This window comes from Odocoileus virginianus, chromosome 24, assembly GCF_023699985.2.
Source record: "Odocoileus virginianus isolate 20LAN1187 ecotype Illinois chromosome 24, Ovbor_1.2, whole genome shotgun sequence".
NCBI lineage: Eukaryota > Metazoa > Chordata > Mammalia > Artiodactyla > Cervidae > Odocoileus > Odocoileus virginianus.
Window position 1 is genome coordinate 27,362,723 of NC_069697.1, and position 19,862 is coordinate 27,382,584.

Consider the following 19,862-nt stretch of genomic DNA (forward strand, 5'->3'; position numbering starts at 1 on the left):
TTGGGTTGGGTTGTTCTATTTAACACACACACTAAGGAAGTTCTGAGCTTGTGAAGGTATTTATGAGTTGAAAGTTAGTTTTGGTTAGGGAATGGACCCTTTCCCATATTGTTCTTTATCTTCTTGTCTCATCTCCTTTTCCTTGCTCAAATGCCTTGTAAATTCTGAAAGTCTGTCCTAAGGCAGGAACAAGTGACCCATTGACCAAGCCCTTTTCTAGGGTTGGGGGTTAGGTTGGTGAGTTCAAGGCCTGCAGGCCCAAGAAATCAAATCAGTAAGTTCCAGGCATGCAGGCCCCACATGGTGGGGATTCTTCTAGCGATAGTGCTGCCTCAGTGTCTGACTCAGAGGCTCTGAGGAAGCCCGGTTAAGACAGTTCTGGGTGGTCTGGAGATTTGCTGTGGCCCGGACGTCCCAAGCCTTTTTTGCCTTCAAATGGAGGAAACCTGATCACCTCTGAAAAGCCCTGGGACTTCAGTTGTTCCTCATGAATCTTCTGAGCAAATAGTAAAAATGATAAAATAAAATGATTGAAAGTAATAATAAAATTAAAGGAATAAAATTACAGAAGCCTGTTTATCAACTCTAAGATGCCATCGACTATAGGCTGGGCCATTATTTTATGCATCACTAAAGAAAAAATACTGTTAATTAAAAGGACTAATGCTTGCTTAGCATAGATGCTTTTCTCACAAATCTCTCTTACACATAAATTTAAAAAAGGAAAACAATTTTTCTTTAAATGGCAAATCGAAGTGTATTCTCATTAAAGACATTTCAGTGGCATTTAAAGCATGTATAATACCTTCAAACATATTAAGTGAGCAAAAGTGACGGTACCAATAGCTTAGGCTAAACTTACACAGGTACAGGACATATGACTACTTCTCGATCATTTGGCCGACAAGAATTGTAAGATTTTAGAGGCATTAATGAGTGGGGAAAGTGCAACCTAGAGTTAATGTAATACTGTATCCTTTGACTAATTCCAAAGCATTTACATACATGGCTTTTTATACATTTTTATACATCATTTATTCTTCCCAGCATTATGGTAGATTGTTTTCTGGGTATGGAAAGAGGTTGACTTGCCCCAGATCACAGTAAGTGATGAAACTGACACTTAAAAACCCCAGGCTTTCTGCTGTCTCCATTTTCCCAGCGTTCAAACTCATTGTCTTGGCCCTTTCTCTTAGAGCAGTTGACTGCAACGGTGCCAGTAGTGAGGGCTGCCCTGATTCTCTGCTTGTGATAGAGGTGACTGGTGATAATCCTTGGCAGAGATAGGTGTGCAGAAGTGGTTTTCTTGAAGTTTGAAAGTGTAAAAATTTAAGTTTAATTTGAGGACATTCTCTTCTCCCCCTCTCTTCTCTAAGGTACCAGAAAGCAGCGGAAGAAGCAAACATGGACAAGAAGAGAAGTGTAAGTATCTGGAAGCCCTGGGACATATGGAACTTCATGGTCACAGCTCATGTGGCCCAGCCACCTGCAGCCTCTGCGGGACCCTGGGTTCTGTGTCAGCTGAGCTGGGCCTTTGTGCCAGCTGGTCTCATTGGTGAACCATTTGCTCAGGAGAACTTGGCTCAGGTGCAAAGAATCTTATTTTTTTCCCTGAGGTTCTCCTTTGAGCCACTTTTTCTTTCTGAGTTGACTGAAAGACAGAAGGCCAAGTACTTTGCTTGTGGGTATAAAATGGCTTACTGCTTCTGCTCAAATCAGGAGACGGGGCTTCCTAGGCCATTTCTTTTTTTTCCAAATCAAACAACCAGAACGTCTCTCTGCATTTAAATGGTAGCAGCTGTGCAGCTGTTGTCATTCCCCTGGGTTCTTTTTTTAAAGCAAACTTCTTGACCCAGTCTAGTTAGCAAATTTCTTAGCAGCGGGATCCACCAAAGGCGAAAACCTCAGAACCAGCTCATACCCATTTGTACATTTGTACTTTCCCGCTGGCTAACTTCCAGTTGGGCTGGGTAAGTGTATTTCTTTTGAAATCTTACTTGATTTCTTCATATGAGGGGAAAAGCCTCACATATTTGGGCAAGAATTCTTCATTTGTCTGGCATTATGAAAATATCCTCCTGGCAGTTTTCAGCACCTAACCTATTTAAATGAGCGCAAAGCATAGCATGCCTCTCTCACTTTGTCTTCTCTAAGGGGGCAATGCTGACTGGGTCCTTCACAATTTTCCTGTAATTCGAGAATGGAGCCCTTCTGGTGCACTGTAAGAAACCTTACCATCATTTCCCTCGACTACTGGTTTTCTTTTCTTTCCTACTCTCTCTCTTGCTTGTTATTTTTCCCCTTTCTCTTTTCTTCATTCCTTTTTTCCTTTCACTCATCCATTTTAGCAAGTTTTCAGAGTAAGCATTGCTTTAGGCACTAATGCAGACTACATCTCTGCCACCATGGAATTTATATTCTGGTGGGAGAGACAGACAATAAAGATGTAGCAGGTATAAAACAAAATGAAGCAGGTAAGGGGGATGAGTGTAGTGGTCAGGGAGACATTTGAGCAGAGGTCTGAGGACAGGAGCTTGGGAGAAAAATAATTCAGGCAGAAGAGAAGAGCACATGAAAATACCTCAAGGCAAGAACATCCTAAATGTATTTGAGGAATAGGAAGAGAAATGTCATGTCCAGTTGTTGTGAGGACATGGGCCTTAATTCCGATTAAATGGGGGCCTTTGAAGGGTTTGTGCAAAGGAGTAATGTGATCTGACTGAAATTTTAAAAAGAGGAGGAGGACGTTAGAGGAACAGTAGCGAAAGCGTGAAGACCAATTACAAGACAATTGCGGTAATTTAGGCAAAAGATGATAATATATTGGACTGGAGTAGTAGCTATATGGGCTTCCCACATGGCTCAATGGGTAAAGAATCCACCTGCAGTGCAGGAGACGTAAGAGATTGGGTTTAGTCCCTGAGTCAGGAAGATCCCCTGGAGGAGGGCATGGCAACTCACTCCAGTATTTTTGCCTGGAGAATCCCAAGGACAGAAGAGCCTGGCGGGCCACAGTTCATGGGTTGCAAAGAGTCAGACACAACTGAAGTGACTGAGCATAGCACAGCACACAGTACCTATATAGGTGATGAGAAGTGGTCAGGGTTTATACTGAAGGTAGAGAGGAAGAATTGCAACAATGCATTTGGCCCAAACACCAGGAAAAATGCCATTGAGATCAGGAAGGTGGCAGTAAAAACAAGTTTAGAGAAGGGAAAATATTTGTTAGAAGCTCAGTTTTGGACACGTTAGATGTAATTCTTTATTAAGACTTCCAAGTAGAGATGTCACATAGGAGCTTAGATGTACAAATCTGGTATTGGAAGAGATCCAGCCTGGAGATGAGACGTGTGTGTATCAAAGTATCAGTGGTTTGTAAAGATAAGAAATGAATGAGATCACCTGGGGATTGAGTGTAGCTAGAAAAGAGGTCTGAGTACTGAGCTAGGGGCACCTTGCCATTTAAAGGTGGGAGAGAGAAGGAAGAACCAGCAAAGGAGACTAAAAAGGAGCAGCTCGTGAGATGCAGTGAAAAAAAAAAAAAAAAAGAATGGAGTACCAGATGTCCAGTGAAGAAGGTGTTTTTAAAAGGCAAATTATCGAGTCAAACACACAGATAGGCTAAGAATTGACAATCAGATTTGGCAACATGAAGATCATTGGTCACTTTGTGCTGTTTGGCAATGATGGGCTAAAGGCCTGATTGAACTAGGTTGTCCAATCAAGACAGTCGGATAACAAAAGTTGATACCACAAGTGGAGATAAACATTTATGGAGCATCTTTTATGTGTCAGGTCCTGAAAGCACTAAGAGGAACAAGATGTGGTCCCTGCCTTCAAAGAACTGCTTAGAGTTTGGAAAGTAGGATTTATTTTATTTATTTTTAAAATCAGATAGCGTTCTTTTTTTTTTTAATCTTTATTTATTTTATTTTTGGCTGCGCTGGATCTTTGTTGCAGCGTGCAGGCTTTTCTCTAATTGCAGCACGTGGGGGCTACTCTCTAGTTGGAGTACTTAAGCTTCTCATTGCAGCGCCTTCTCTTGTTGCAAGGCATAGGCTCTAGGCATACGGACTTCAGTAGTTGTGGCTTTCAGGCTTTGTTGCTCCCTGGCATGTGGAATCTTTGGACCAGGGATCGAATCTGTGTCCCCTGCATTGGCAGTTGAACTCTCAACCACTGGACCACCAGGGAAGTCCCAGAAAGTAGAATTTAGAATCTCAGTGTGGTAAGTACCATATTAAAGAAATATGCAAGGTGCTGGGGGAGAATTAGGAAGGACTCATAACCTGGACTATGTCATGTCAAAGAAGACATCCCAAAAGAAGTGGTGTCTGACTGAGCCTGAAGGATGACTAGGAATTAGCTAAACAAAGAGGGCAAAGGAGTGGTAGAGGAAGCAGCAGGTGCCCAGTGTGGAGGCGTAAGAGAACAGGCACATCTGACAGCAGAAAAGATAGTTGTCCCATTCACCAAGATGGAAAATTCAGGAAAAGAGTGAGGAGTGAAAGGAGGAGAGGGGAGACTTCAGCTTTAGACAAGGATGGGTTTAAGATATCTAGGATTTCCAGGTAGAACTGATAGGTAAGGAGAGACATCTGGCTCGAGTTATAGGGTGTGAATCATCCATCTAAGTGGGTGAAAGACATCATCTATAGAAAAATATGTAAAGTGACTAAAGAGGATGACCTAAAAAGGCAGAATCTTGAGGGACTCCACCATATAACAGAGGAACTAAGGAAGAGAAACCTGTTTGAAAAGAAAAACCTGAAGAATGTCTAGAAAAAAATGGGAAGAAATCTAGGATAAAAGGATGTCACAGAAACCATATAAGGAAGGAAATTTTTTAAAGGGGGGAGTGGTCAATAACATCAGATACTATAGAGAGATCAAATAAAAATAAAGTGTCCATTGCAATTAGCAGTTGAGGTAAAAGGGTGTGAGCAGGTGATTAAAGAAGAAACAATAAACAGAAAAAAAATTGCTTTACCTCACTAATAACCAATGAGATATAAATTTAAATAACTGTGAGATATAAATTGTAACCTAAACAGTAGGCAGATTTTTTTAATTGATAAAGTCTATTAGGCAATGCCTATTAAAATTTTGAATATGTTTAATACCCATTGATCCTGCAGTTCTGCTTGTAGGAATGATCATTGAGAAACACAAGTGAAATAAAATAAGTGTAAAATGATATTTATTGCAGGATTCTTTGTAATACTGAAATGTTTGAAATCATATATTCATCAGTGGGAAAATAGTAAATCATGGTATCTACATCCATCATAATAATATATCATATGTATGATATTATATCATATGGTTAAGATTTTATGTAACATGGAAAGGTATCAAAAGCACATTAATGATTAAAGCATTTATGTGCAGAATAGTAAGTATAGTATGATTTTGTAGAAAAAAAAAGATAGTGTATAAAAATAAGGAAAAAGTTGAGAGCATGTGCAGCAAACTATTGGCAATGGATATCTTGTTTAGGAGGAGCAGAGGAGTCAAATAGAGAAAATTGAAGCATATATTCAAGGCTTATATATATATTCCTATACTGACTGTGACTCCCCCCCCCACAATTAGTTTTTAAAAATACTTTTGTAATTGAGAAAAGTAATAAGTTAAAAATAAGATAATGAAATGAAAATTGTAAAGAAGTAATTGGTGATCCTGATTTGTGCTAATTCAGAAGTGTTTGGTAGTAGAATTAGAGGGAATGGAAAGTAGTCAGGTAGGAATAACAACTAGACAAGACTGTGCTTTCAAGACCCTTAACTGTGAAATGCGGGAGACAGCACTAGCTGGAAGGAAACAACATTGAAGATTGGTTACTTTTTTTTAACAAAAATGTTTTATTTTGAAATAATTTTGGATTTATAGTTAGAATTATTAACTTAGTACAAAGATCTCCCATAAAGCTCAGCCTACCTTTCCCTAGTGCTAGGATGTTCTGTAACTATGGTACATTTATGAAAACTAAGAAATTAACTTTGGTGTAACCCTATAAGTTAAAATAGACCTTATTCAGATCTTACCAGTTTTTCCATTAATGACAGATGGTTGCTTTTAAGACCTACCATACTTGTAAGAGGTCTAATTTGTCTCCTGAAGAACAGAGTGGAATGTATGTATAAATTTATAGCGGCAGCTGTCCAGGTGAAAGAATACTTATATTCTTGGAAAGCAAGATAGAGACACATTCAGGAGCAAGTGGGTAAATCTGTTTCTTTAGCAAATGCTGGGATCACGTTACAAGATAGCTTAGATTTCCAGAAATTGAGCCCTTCTTTTCTCTTCCTCTTCCATTTGCATTTAGGACACAGAAACACAGATGATCAATACCACCACTAGTTGTATTTTCAGTTTCCTTTCAAGCCTGGGATATGCCACATCTTGAAATCTGTGCTGTTTGGACAGTTGTCTCCATAATGACTGGCTGCCACTTTTCTGAGTAGCTTAGTCTAGAAATGTCTTCCCCTCCTTGGAAGCTGTGCATCCAAGTAGTCTGTATTTCTAGCCCACTGCTGTATTCTATCAGACATCGTCCTGCTTTTAAGATGAAGATTCCCCTGCCAAGATTTCAAACGTTAAAGCTCATTTGACCCTGCCTCTTCATTTTGCGGGTGGAGTAACAGACCCAAAGAGAGGAAGGATTTATCTAAGGCCCCTTCCAAGGCGAATGTTCCTACAGAAAGGACACTGTTGCATGTCCTGAGTGTGCCTGATCCTGTTTTAGGCAGCTGGTGATGATCCAGAGGCAGCACCCACAGCGATTCTCAGCCTTGCTGGGTAGGATGCTTTATGTCACTTTGAGAAAGGAGGCTGTGGTTGTCTTGCAACCACTGGGGCCCTTGAATACTTGTACCCTCCCTTGTCTTCCCACTGCCTTATTCTGGGAAAATACTTGGTAAAATGTTAAAACCTCGATGCAAATGACATCGACTAAAATTTCACGTTATTTTGTACCCCTCCTTCACCACCTTACTCTGAAACAGTAGAGACTGTAGAGAGAGTAGAAAGAACAATAAGAAACTATATCCCCAGTTCAGGATTTGAGAGATGACTGAATACTGTTTCTTGATCATGATTGTGAGGTGTGGCTGGAGGAGTGAGGAGGGCCACCCATTTAATAATAGTCACCACTATTGGTCAAATACAACACATGTGCTTTTATATAGTTGCATTTACTCTCCACAATAGCCCTGTATGGTAGTTTCCAGGAATTAGGAAACTTGCCCAGGGTCATTTGGCTGGATGAAGCTGGATTATATAAGCATTATATACTCATTATAGGAAATATAAATACCATACATAAAAGAGGTAAGTGATGGGGATTTGCTGTATAGCATAGGGAATTATGGGACTTCCCAGGTGGCGCTAGTGGTAAAGAACCCACCTGCCAGTGCAGGAGACATAAGAGACATGGGTTTGATCCCCTGGAGGAGGGCATGGCAACCCACTCCAGTTTTCTTGCCTGGAGAATCCCATGGACAGAGGAGCCTGGTGGCTACAGCCCATAAGGTCACAAAGAGTCGGACACGACTGAAGCAACTTAGCACAGCACAGCACATGGGAAATTATATTCAATATCTTGTAATAACCTGTAATGGAATATAATCTAAGAAAAAAAAATCCCCGAATCACTTTGCTATATACCTGAAACTAACAACATTGTAAATCAACTATACTTCAATTGAAAAAGAAAATAAAGAGAAGAAAATATATTCTCGTGCTCATGCTCAGTTGCTCAGTTGTGTCCAGGTCTTCGCAACATGGTGGACTGTAGTGCGCCAGGCTCCTCTGTCCATTGGATTTCTCAGACAAGAATACTGGAATGGGTTGCCTGGCCTGTAGCCCACTGTCCAATGATAACCCAGGCTGCTTCCATCCCGTAGTCTTTTCACTGTGCTGCCCCGTCTGCTTTCAATTCTTGCTTTTGTCCTGAGCCTTTTTGCTTCTCTTTCTTCCCCAGAAAGCCTACAGCCACTGCTTCTGCCCCATCTTTTCTTGCCCCCAGCTCTAAAGTCCTGGACAGCTAACATGACCTGGGTGGTGCTGCCAAGAATGATGACAGGGTCTGGGGCCTTCCGTGCTATCAGACCTCACAGCCCTGCCCTTCCCCTATTTATTTCCACCCCAGCACTTTTGAACTTGTACCCTTAAGAACTCTTTTAATAAAAGAGCACATTTACTCCTCTGTTAAAATGCGCCCCTAAGGGATGTCCTCTACCCAGGTCTTTGTTTGGGACGTTGCTGATACTCCATCACACAAATCCATTTCTTTCAGGTCATCACAAGTCAAGTGGAAATGACAACTTTCAAACCTTTTACAAGTGACATCAAAATTATTTTTTGTTCCATTGAAGCTTGTTATATGTGACATGAAGATGAGGTGTAATTTTATTTTTGTATTTATTTTTATTATACAATGAAAGCACATTTATTATAAAAAAAAAAAAGAAGAAAGTATAATCCAAATGCCCATAAATCCATGATCCCCAGAGGCAACCTGTTAATACCATGATGTCTTTTCTTCCAGACTACTTTTCTGTGTTTATATGTATAAACACATATGTGTATTATAGGACTTCCCCAGTAGCTTAGCAGTAAAGATTCCACCTGCAATACAGGAAAGGCAGGAGATGTGGGTTTGATACCTGGAATGGGAACATCCCCTGGAGGAGAAAATGGCAACCCACTCCAGGATTCTTTTTTTTTTTTTTTTCAGGATTCTTTGCTAAAAAATTCCGTGGACAGAGGAGCCTGCTGGGCTACTGTCCATGGGGTTGTGGAGTCTGTCAGACACAACTGAGTGACTGAGTACAGTACATGTGTATTATAATATGAAATCATGCTGTCATTTTTTTTCTTCGTTTTTTTGGCCTCGCCACATGGCTTGTAGGATCTTAGTTCCCCTGTGCTCAGTCGTGTCTGATTCTTTGTGACCCCGTGGACTGTAGCCCACCAGGCTCCTCTGTCCTTGGGGATTCTCCAGGCAAGAATACTGGAGTGGGTTGCCATGCCCTCCTCCACGGGATCTTCCCAACCAGGGATCAAATCCAGGTCTTCCGTATTACAGGCAGATTCTTTACCCTCTGAGCCACCAGGGAAGCCCCAAAGTGAAAGTCTCTCTGTTGTGTCCAACTCTTTGTGACCCAGGCCAGAATTCTCCAGGCCAGAATACTGGGATGGGTAGCTGTCCCCTTCTCCATGGGATCTTCCCAACCCAGGGATCGAGCCCAGGTCTTCTGCACTGCAGGGAGATTCTTTACCAGCTGAGCCACCAGGGAAGCCCAAGAATACTGGAGTGGGTAGCCATTCCCTTCTCCAGTGGATCTTCCCAACCCAGGAATCAAACTGGTGTCTTATGCATTGCAGGAAGATTTTTTACCAACTGATCTACCAGGGAAGTTCCCCTACCAGGGATTGAACCCGGGCCCACTGCAGTGAAAGCCCCTAACCACTGTATCGTTAGGAAATTCCCCATGCTGTCTTATAATTAGCTATTTTCACTCAAAAGTGTCTTGTGAGCATCTTTTCATGTCAATAAATATACTTTAACCACATGTCTCTGAGGAAAGTAGTGTCCAGTTACCAAGGCAAAATGCCGCTTTGATTCTCAGGGCTTCTGTTTGGGCAGGGCAGGGCAGGTGAAGTTGGAGACCCAGATGACTCATCCACTGTGTCTCAGGAGGGAGCCCGGAGTGAGAGTGCTGCTGGCACTTAAGGTAGCATCGGCTTCCAGACCGGTTTTTATTTTTTGAGACTTATTTGTTTATTTTAGTTTTTGGTTTTTGTGGTGGGTCTTTGTTGCTGCACATGGACTTTCTCTGTTTGCAGCAAGAGGGAGCAACTCTCTAGTGGTGCACACAGTCCTCATTGTGGCAGCTTCTCCTGTGTGGAGCGCAGGTTCTAGGCACTCGGTCTTAGTAGTTGTGGTGTGTAGGCTAGTAGTTGTGGCGCATGGCCTTAGTTGCTTCAAGGCATGTGGGATCCTCCAGTACCAGGGATTGAACCCAAGTCCCTTGCATTGCAAGGCAGGTTCCTAACCACTGGACCACCAGGGAAGCCCCTGGACCTGTTCTTGTTTTGTTTTAACTTTTTATTTTGTAGTGGGGTAGAGCTGATTAACAAGGTTATGATGGTTTCAGGTAAACAGCAAAGGGACTCAGCCAAGCATATGCTTGGAGAAGAATGGCAATAAGAATACAACCCAACCTGTTTTTTAATTCTCTCTTTTCCAACAAGGAAACTTTTCATGTTGCTTCTATTTCTGACCCATACATGCTTCCCCCAGTGAAGCATCTTGCCAGCTAAGATTTAAACGCAAAAATCAAGCAAAGTTGTTCTTCCCTAAGTTTCTTTTTTCAAGTCTTGGTGTTACTTGAAGTGGCTCTCATGGTGTATTCAGAAGAGTAATAAGGTGAGAGATTTAATTCCCAATATAGCTGCTAATCCTGTTTAATTCCCCAGAGTCTTTCAGTCCTAGATGGTTTGTCCTTTCTTAGTTGAAAGACTGGTGAGTCACAGACTGCAGGAATGGAGGGCAAGAAGGTATTGAAGTTTGTGCTTTGCTGGAAAGATGCTGCTGCTTACTTTATTTGGGAGTGCTTTCAAAGTCTGGGACATTGAATTTTACTTCACCAAGCATGTCTCCTCTAATTATTACAGAACAACATGGACAATTTCTAGATTGTTTTCAATGTCTTATATGTATGAATTAATTGCAGTTTGACCCAGGTGAAAGAGAACTGTCTTAGATATATGTCCTTCCATCAAGAGAGGGAGGTAGCAGTGGTGTTTCATATGAAGCCTGGCTATTTTGCAACCAAAAAGTCTGGAAAATAGTGAATTGTCTAACAGAATTTGTACATGACCAACATGTAGAGAAGAACAGCGGCGGGGGCGGGGGGGGGGGGGGGGAGGAAGGATTCAGTTATTGAGTAAAAGTAAAATTTTTTCATGTAAATTATGTTACACATGATGATATATCACTTATGCAAATACATGTAAAAGTCTGGTGGTTGCTTTAAATTTCCACAAATAGTTTCAATTCTTTATGCTACTATCCGCAATTATTGGTATTGTGTAGTGTAAGCTATACCGCATCTTTGTCTCATTTAAAAGAAAAAAACTCAGCAGGATTCACCACGTAATTTTGTGGCATGTAATAATGAAATTTTATTAGTATATATTTACAGGATTTAAAGTGACTGGTAATTTGCTTTTTCTTTCTGTTTTCCTTATTAATCTCTGGGTAAAAAATCCCTTGTCTCCAATGTAACTATCATTAGATCTGGGCTCTCCTTTCTTCTCATTTTGTCCTTATAAGGCTATCCTGTTTTATCACTTCCTGCTTCAGCTCCTGACTTTTTCTGTCTTCCCCTCTCCCTCTCCTGGGGTGGATGCTTTCTACATGTGGCAGGGCTGTAACTGTTCACAGCTGTCCGAGACGCCAGTGGAGCAGGAGCAGCTTGGAGTTTTAACTTTCATTTTACAAAGAACAACATGTTTGAAGGTTTCAGCAGGCAAGTTGTAACTGGCATTCACTTTTCGTTCTTCTAGAACACTGAAAATCTCCCCCAGCACTTTAGAAGGGGGAACCTGACTGCATTAAGGAAGAAGTGGGAGAACCCAGTGCCGGGAGCCTACTCTCTTCCAGACTCAGTGCGAAACAGCAGCGCAGAGGGCAGGCACAGAGACGACCCTCCTCCCGCTGAAGTGGTGGGCAGCTCTGCCTCTGGGGTCCAGGCTGACCAAGAGGAGCAAGTCCAACCCAGACCTAAGATCAGATCGCCTCCTGAAGCTCCTACTAAGTACCCGCACCCCCGCATCAAGGACAGAGATCATCTTAAAGACCCCTCAACAGAAAATAAAAAGATGGAAAATTGTCTGGGAGAATCCAGACATGAAGTAGCAAAACCCGAAATGAGTGAAAACGCAGAAACTGCAAACAAAATAGAGAAATACAATGTTCCGCTGAACAGGCTGAAGATGATGTTTGAGAAAGGTGAACCAACTCAAACCAAGGTAAGGATTGGGTGGGTCTAAAACTTGAAAAAAGGCCAATTCAAGTAACTAAACAAAGCTTTTTTTCTAGTCTAGACTTTGAGTGGTGGCGAGTACGTGATCAGTATGTCTTTTGATTCGAGTTAGACGAGTAGTTAACAAAAAGTCTCAGATGAATTACTTACAGAAATGCTAAGATTTGTGGGTCTGTGACCCAGTTTCACATGAAATTAAGTGCACACTGGGATTCAGGTCGATAACCTAGAAAGGAAGAGAGTTTGATGCCGTCTGGGTTCTGTATTTTCCTATGCTTGCCCTTTTAATTTGTCTTCCTGTGCCTTTTGTCATTTGTAGCTTTGGGGGGTGGAATTACTGCTGAATCTTTCTCTCTGCCTGGACACAGCTGCAGGCTGAGTGTTAAGGCCAGAGTTTAACATTAAGACTGAGGCTTAGTTGTCTTCTTGCTAGCTGAATCCTTTCTCTTCTTAACTTCCTCATCTGTGCCTTCCAGCAAATGTTTTCTATCAGCTAAAATCCTATCCCAGGAAAAATCAATGAAAATAGCCAGACTAGCTGTAGCCTTCAGGAGTTTTGACTTGCAAATGCACAGGGTTGCATTTTCCTACAACTGCTAATGAAATTTGATCCTTAGTGTGGAGTGCAGACCAGGTCCCCAGAGGGAATTACTTAACTAGAAAATGAGTTACATATGCTGGTGACTTACAACACAATCCAGGGGCCGCAGAGCTGGTCAGTTTTTCCAGTTTTCTCATACTTTCCTGCATATCTGGCTTTGTACATGGGGTTCATTTGTTACAACAGTCATAATGAAATAAACAGATCCGATGGGGAGCAAAGCCGTCATTTACTCTAGATCACATCTAGATGGGAAAGTGGACTTTTTTTTTTTCCAGCTAAATATTTGGTCCAAATGTCTACATTTGTGAAGTAATGGTAGGAAGTGTTTCTTCTGAGGCAAAAATTAGATAACTCATCCTAGAATTCCTCAGTTATGTTTGATGCGATTTAGCCATCCCTTCTTGTATCTTGCAGTGCCTGTCACTTTTCTACTTAGGAAAGTTCTTTAGTGTTCGGCGATCATCAGTTGAGGATGTAAAAAGAATTTTTAAAGGTTTGCAAAACTAGAACCCTTTTCTCTTCATGAATTTTAACTCTGTTTTAACACAAACCAGTTGGCAAGATATGTAACCACAAAGCAGTCTTAAGACTTTTCTTAAACTCTCTTCCCTCTCAATTTTGAGTCCTCTAGGCTTGCCAACTCCCCTTTTCCCCTTTATGGTCTTAATTAAAAAAAAAATTTTTTTTTTAATTTAAATGGGAAGAAGAATTTTAAATGGAAGGAAAAAACGTCAGAAATCCTAAATAGAGAGGAAGGGGCTTTGTTGTGTGTCAAAGCACCATTGTAAGTGGTCCCCTCTCAGACCCTGTTAGGGGCAGGACGGCTGATGTCATGGCAGCATGCACAATGTTGATTCAGTGCAGAAGGCTAGTACATGTCAAAACTGGCCTACGGTTGGAAATGACTGGGACTGCAGCAAACAAAATGCTGATTATGTGTAAAGATCTGGTAAGAGACTTTTTTCTCATAAATGTCTGGTGAAAGATGGGTTAGAACAAGCCTATCTTTTTGTGGCTGGTCAGAGTGGAGAAAAAAAATTCTCATATAAAGGAAGATCCTACTAGATCAGGCTGGCATTCAGCCTGATTGCTATTGGGTCTAGGAAGATGGAGGGGCTCTAAGACTGACCAGACCTTTTGAGGGGGAGTTTTTTAAACTTCCTGTTTAAATAGTCATTTGTCCTTTAATGGACTGCTTAGGGAGTGTAAAACACAACTGCCATTGTTTTTGTTTTCTATTTTTTGGCCACGCCCGAGTGGGTTATGGGATCTTAGCTCTCCAACTGGGATCAAACCTGTGGTCCCTGTAGTGGAAGTGTAATGTCTTAAGCACTGGACCATCAGGGATGTCCCTGCCCTTAGTTTTATAGCTGCTTCTAAGTAAGCATTATTACCCATGTTAGCAACAGCCTAGATTACTTTAAAAATATGTCTAATATTTCAATAAAACTGGTATTTAAAAAAAAAGCTTTGTCTACTTTAGATTATGGAATGATTAATCAGTTTGAAACTATGTTATGGTTATTGCTAACATAATTTCAGCTTTAGTATGGATAAGGTTTTAATCAGGAAGTCACATAATTGGATCTTTGGAAGAAAGCTCTGAGAAATATGGTAGAGACACTAAGCAATCTTTTCTGGAGCAAGAGTGAAGAAGTAAGAATGATTACCTCAGAGCTAAAAAATTGTCTCTGAGACAAGTGACTATATTAGGTACAAATCATGTGAATCTTTGTCTCCATAATTGAATTTAGAGAACTGGACTGAATCTCAGCTAACTAGTTGAGCAGGGTCAGGGAGCACATAGATAATGGAAATGCATGATCCAAATCTCTTTATCTCCTAAATCTTTTTTTATCAGAGTTATTTACAGGAGGCCAAGTTAATTGCCTGAGTTCCACATTTCTTAGTCCCTCTTGCTCCCGTTTATCTGAGATGGTTCCTGTCCACTTTTCTGCCTGATCTCTTCTCTGCAGTCCTTCTTTATTTCTCTGTCCCTTGTGTAGTCTTCTCTCCAGGACTCCAAAAGATGGATTCCAAAACTAGATTCTCATCTTGAATTCTTAACCCAAGCTTCAGCTCCAATTTTGTGGTGGCCTGCCAGATTGCACACCTCTTTGTGAATAAAACTAAAGCACCCAATTTCAAGAAAACTAAAAAAGAATCCATTATCTTTCCAACCAAAACCTGCTCTAACCCCTGTTGTCCTCTCTTAGTGCATCACCATTCACCACATTTCCTGTTCTGTAAAGTTTGGGATCAGTTCTTTTTGCCTGCCTCTTCTCAGCCAGTCATTTACTAAGCCATCTAAATAGGTCTACACATCTCTCAATATGGGCCATTCTCTCCAAGAGGTCCCACACCTGGTTCTATGGTGTAGCCTTATCTTGCCTTGTGGTATTGCTGCAACCTTGCCTATTGGCCTCTCATTTTTTTCTTTCCTTTCGTCCTCCACACTGTTGCTATTTATTTTTCTAAGCATAGTTGTAAATTATGCTATTCCCTTGATCAGAAACTTTTGATGTCTCCAAATAAATCCATATTTAATATTTGGGTCTTCCACAGTCTGATCTAAACCCACCTTTCCAATCTCCTAGCTAACCTCAGTTGGTAAAGAATCTGCCTACAACGCAGGAGACCCAGGTTCGATCCCTGTATCAGGAAGGTCTGCTGGAGAAGGGAATGGCAATCCACTTCAGTATTCTTGCCTGGAGGATTACAAGGACAGAGGAGCCTGGCAGGCTACAGTCCAAGGAGTCACAAAGAGTCGGACATGACTGAGCAACTAACACACACACGTACAGCTAACCTAATACTCAAACACTGGATTACTCCTCATTTTAAACTAGTCATGTCTTTCCCCTAATTTCTACCTTTGGAAATCTTACTCATCAAGGTCTATTAATACTATGAGACCTTACCTCAGTTTTTTCCCATGTGAAATTACCTTCACCCTCCTGACCGTCTTGTAGAATTTCTTTTTACTTCTCTTTGGCCATTTTTATCATGCTTCTTTAATAATCTGTTTGAATTTGTATACTTCCCAGTCTGTGGGGTCTCACAGAGTCGGACACGACTGATGTGACTTAGCAGCAGCAGCAGCAGTCTATATAATTCTTTCAAAGTAATGTTGCCTTTATCTTCCAGTGGTCAACCCAATGCTTGACTCTTAGTGTTTATTTAATAAAAAGAAAAGAAGCTTAGATCTCAACTTATAAATAATGACAACTGATCACTTTTCCTCTACTTTTAGTGGATAGGTTAAGTCAGGTGGTTTAGTTGAACATGATAGTTCTAATTCCTACTGCAAATGAGCAGTGGATGGATTAGTGTGACCTATCAGTATGAGGAAAGAGAAGCTCTCCCTAATGGCATACATTAAGTGTGGCTTAGCATCTTTAACTGCATGTATATGTTGATCTGGGTTTTAGGTAGCCTTTTATGAAAAAGCTGATCAAGCAGTTATTCAATTATCATCATGTTGACATTTGAATCCATAATCTTCAAAGGTCATGATGCAGTTATTCAAATGACCAAACAATGTAAGGAGCATGTGACAGACTCCTTAAGTCTCACTTATTTCTAGTTGCTTCCTAACTTATTTGTTTCACACAAATCCTTGGATAGGAGAATAAAGACCAAATAACTGGAAGGTATATTTCTACCTTCATAACCTAATTATAATACTATCTTTTGCTTGGGTCAAGATTAAAACAATTAGTTGTGATGCAAGAAAATAAGGCTTGAATATGGACATTTCTTGATTCTTCTACACAAGTTCTGACTACTGCTTCTTCCTTGCAGTGTTTCCCTCTTCTCGGAGAGGAGTTAGGTAAAGAAAAGAAGAGAAAAAAAGAGAATGCCTCCTCACCAAAAATCTCTATTTTCTAGAACACATAAACATACTTAGGCATTCACTCTTTGGGGGCTAACCAAGGATAGGAGGTAGTAATGAGAAAATAATGGTGGGGAAATCCCTGGTGGTCCAGTGGTTAAGATTCCATGCTTCCACTGCAGGGGGCCGGGGTTCAATCCCTAGTTGGAGAGCCCACATGCTGCACAGCACCCCCCCCCCCAAAAAAAGAGAAAGTGATGATAAGTAAAATTAAATTATTAGGGCAAAAATTGTTCTCTTATCCTTTTTCCCCTGTTATTCATGGTATACTTTAATGCTTTCAGTTAATTACTTATATTGTTTTATAGTACAAAGACGAAACAGCTACAATAGAAATATCGCAATAAATGGAAGTTTCCCATGTCCCATAAACCTTGTCACTACTCTGCTGTTTTTCTCCTTAGACTCTTAAGCTCTTCAACTTCCCTTATAATTTCTGCCGTTCTAATTACCAGGATTATTCTGTGTGTGGCTGGCATCAAAATGCCAGCAAAAGTTGCACTTGTTAATGTAAGAGTAAAACCATCTTTCTTCAAACAGTCCAACATTTTTGTGGTTTCTCTTCTTCTAAGTTCCTGGAAGTGACACTTGTGTTTTGTTTAGTTTTACGTAACACTAGTACATAGCAGTGTTTATGTGTTGATGTAGTGGAGTGACCTCTTTAGAAAAGAAAACGTCCAAACTCAAGTCTGATCTGTGTTCATCAGCTATTTATCCAGAGCCAACTATCTGTAAACTACATCAGAGAAACAATTTATATTTGCTTTCTCAAAGAATGGATAGTTGTCCATAGGGAATCCCTGCATTGTTGTAAAAAGTATCCATAATGTTTTATTTTCTCCTCTCTGGGCTAATAATTGCATGTGTTCTCTTATCTACTTAATGTTATCTTAATAAAGTTTTTCTTCTGCTTTGTTTAGTGGCTTAAGTAAATTGTTTGGAATTATATTCCCAGAGGAATACAATTCTGAGGATGTTGCTAATTGGTATTAATTGAGTATCGTTAAGTCATAATTTTAAGATGGGTTTAGGGAGGAAAGGGATTTGAATAGCTAACTCAGTATCACTGTGGGGTCTAATATCGTCACCCTAGAGTAGGGGAATATATCTTTTGCTTATCAGCAGTACATTGCTAGTGTTTTGAATATAGATAACTGGTTTTGTTAAATAAATACAAGAATTATCTTTGTTTTCCTATAATACTGTCTGTTTCATATATGCTATTAAGACTGATTTTTTTTTTGCTGATTTGTTATATTCACCTACAGTTTATAGCTGTGTAGTTTTGAGATGTGATTTTGCTCTGTGTTATTTTTCTTCCCTCTATATTGTTTCTTTGATATAACATTTTTTTTTTAAATTGAAGCAATACAAGTACAACATAAGCTACAGGTGTACAATATAGTGATTCACAAGTTTTAAAAGTTATACTCCATTTATGCATGCTAAGTTGCTTCAGTCATGTCTGACTCTTTGCGACCCAATGGACTGTAGCCTGCCAGGCTCCTCTGTCCATGTGGTTCTCCAGGCAAGAATACTGGAGTGGGTTGCCATGCCCTTCTCCATCTTCCCGACCCAGGGATCAAACCTGTGTCTCTTACATCTCCTACACTGGCAAGTGGGTTCTTTATCACCACCGCCACCTGGAAAGCCAATACTCCATTTTTAGTTATTATAAAATATTGGCTATATTCCCTGTGTGGTACAATATATCCTTGTATATTATTTTATATCTAATAGTTTGTACCTCTTATTCCCCTAGCCCTATATTATCCTTCCCCCTTTCCTCTTGCCACTAGTAACTACTAGTTTGCTCTCTATATCTGTGTCTGCTTCTTTTTTTGTTGTTATATTCACTAGTTTGTTGTATTTTTTAGACTCTACATATAAGTAATATCATGCAATATTTATCTTTCTCCATCCAATGTATTTCACTTAGCATAATACCTTTCAAGTCCATCCATGTTTCTGCAAATGGCAAAATTTTATTCTTTTTGTGGCTGAGTAGTATTCCATTGTGTATATATAACGTATCTTTTTTATCCCTTCATCCATTCAATTTAAGTTCTTAGTGTTATTTTGATTGACCCCTCTATCCGGCTTTCCCAAGTGGCACTAATGGTAGAGAATCTGCCTGCCAATTCAGGAGACATTTGAGATGCAGGTTTGATCACTGGGTCTGGAAGATCTTTGGAGGTGGGTCTGCCAACCCACTCCAGTATCCTTGCCTGGAGAATCCCAGGGACAGAGGAACCTGGCAGACTACAGTCCGTGGGATTGCACAGAGTTAGACAGGACTGAAGCAGCTTAGCATGCATAGCACTGTATTTCTTCCTTTCTTTCTTTTTTTTTTTTCTTAGAAGTATGTTTCTTGTAAAGACCTCCTACTAAGCATAGATTAAAATTTATTTATCCTTTATTAGTACCTATTACTCCTTGGAAGGAAAGTTATGACCAACCTAGACAGCATATTAAAAAGCAGAGACATTACTTTGCCAACAAAGGTCTGTCTAGTCAAGACTATGGTTTTTCCATTAGTCATGTATGGATGTGAGAGTTGGACTATAAAGAAAGCTGAGCACTGAAGAATTGATGCTTTTGAACTGTGGTGTTGGAGAAGACTCTTGAGAGTCCCTTGGACTGCAAGGAGATCCAGCCAGTCCATCCTAAAGGAGATCAGTACTGGGTGTTCATTGGAAGGACTGATGTTGAAGCTGAAACTCCAATACTTTGGCCACCTAATGCGAAGAGCTGACTCATTGGAAAAGACCCTGATGCTGGGAAAGATTGAGGGCAGGAGGAGAAGGGGACGACAGAGGATGAGATGGTTGGATGGCATCACCGACTCAATAGACATGGGTTTGGGTGGACTCCGGGAATTGGTGATCTACAGGGAGGCCTGGCGTGCTGTGGTTCATGGGGTTGCAAAGAGTCGGACACAACTGAGCAACTGAACTGAACTGAGTACCTCTGAGTAAATCTTTGGTCTTTTGTGGTTAGATAGTAACAGATTCAGGTGTAGAGATGCCAGTCAGGGAATCCTGATCTGTTTGTTATCCTAAGTGGCTGTCCTTGATGTGTCCATTAGAGACCAGTCATTTCTTTCCTGCTTACTTTGATGCCAGTTAACTACTTACTGGTTTCTATTCAGTTCCATTAAAATAAAATTGTTGAAAAGTAGTATCAGAGGACTGGAACGTTCTCTAAGCAATATTGGCTACATTAGAGTTTGGAGGGGCCAGAAAGACACCATTTGCCCCCCAAAATCACCTTTCCTTTGTACTATTGGACTCACTTTTACATAAAC

General features: G+C 40.5%; 1 protein-coding gene across 3 annotated transcripts in view; it reads left to right on the forward strand.

The window, feature by feature from the left end:
• Nucleotides 1–19,862, forward strand: part of LIMA1 (LIM domain and actin binding 1) — a 92,518-nt gene that overhangs the window by 42,354 nt on the left and 30,302 nt on the right. For all 3 annotated transcript variants that reach the window (XM_020908169.2, XM_020908170.2, XM_020908171.2), the window contains exons 3-4: nt 1,377–1,422; nt 11,578–12,042. In XM_020908169.2, coding sequence (XP_020763828.2) covers nt 1,377–1,422; nt 11,578–12,042 — 511 coding nt within the window. The remainder of the gene's footprint in view (nt 1–1,376; nt 1,423–11,577; nt 12,043–19,862) is intronic.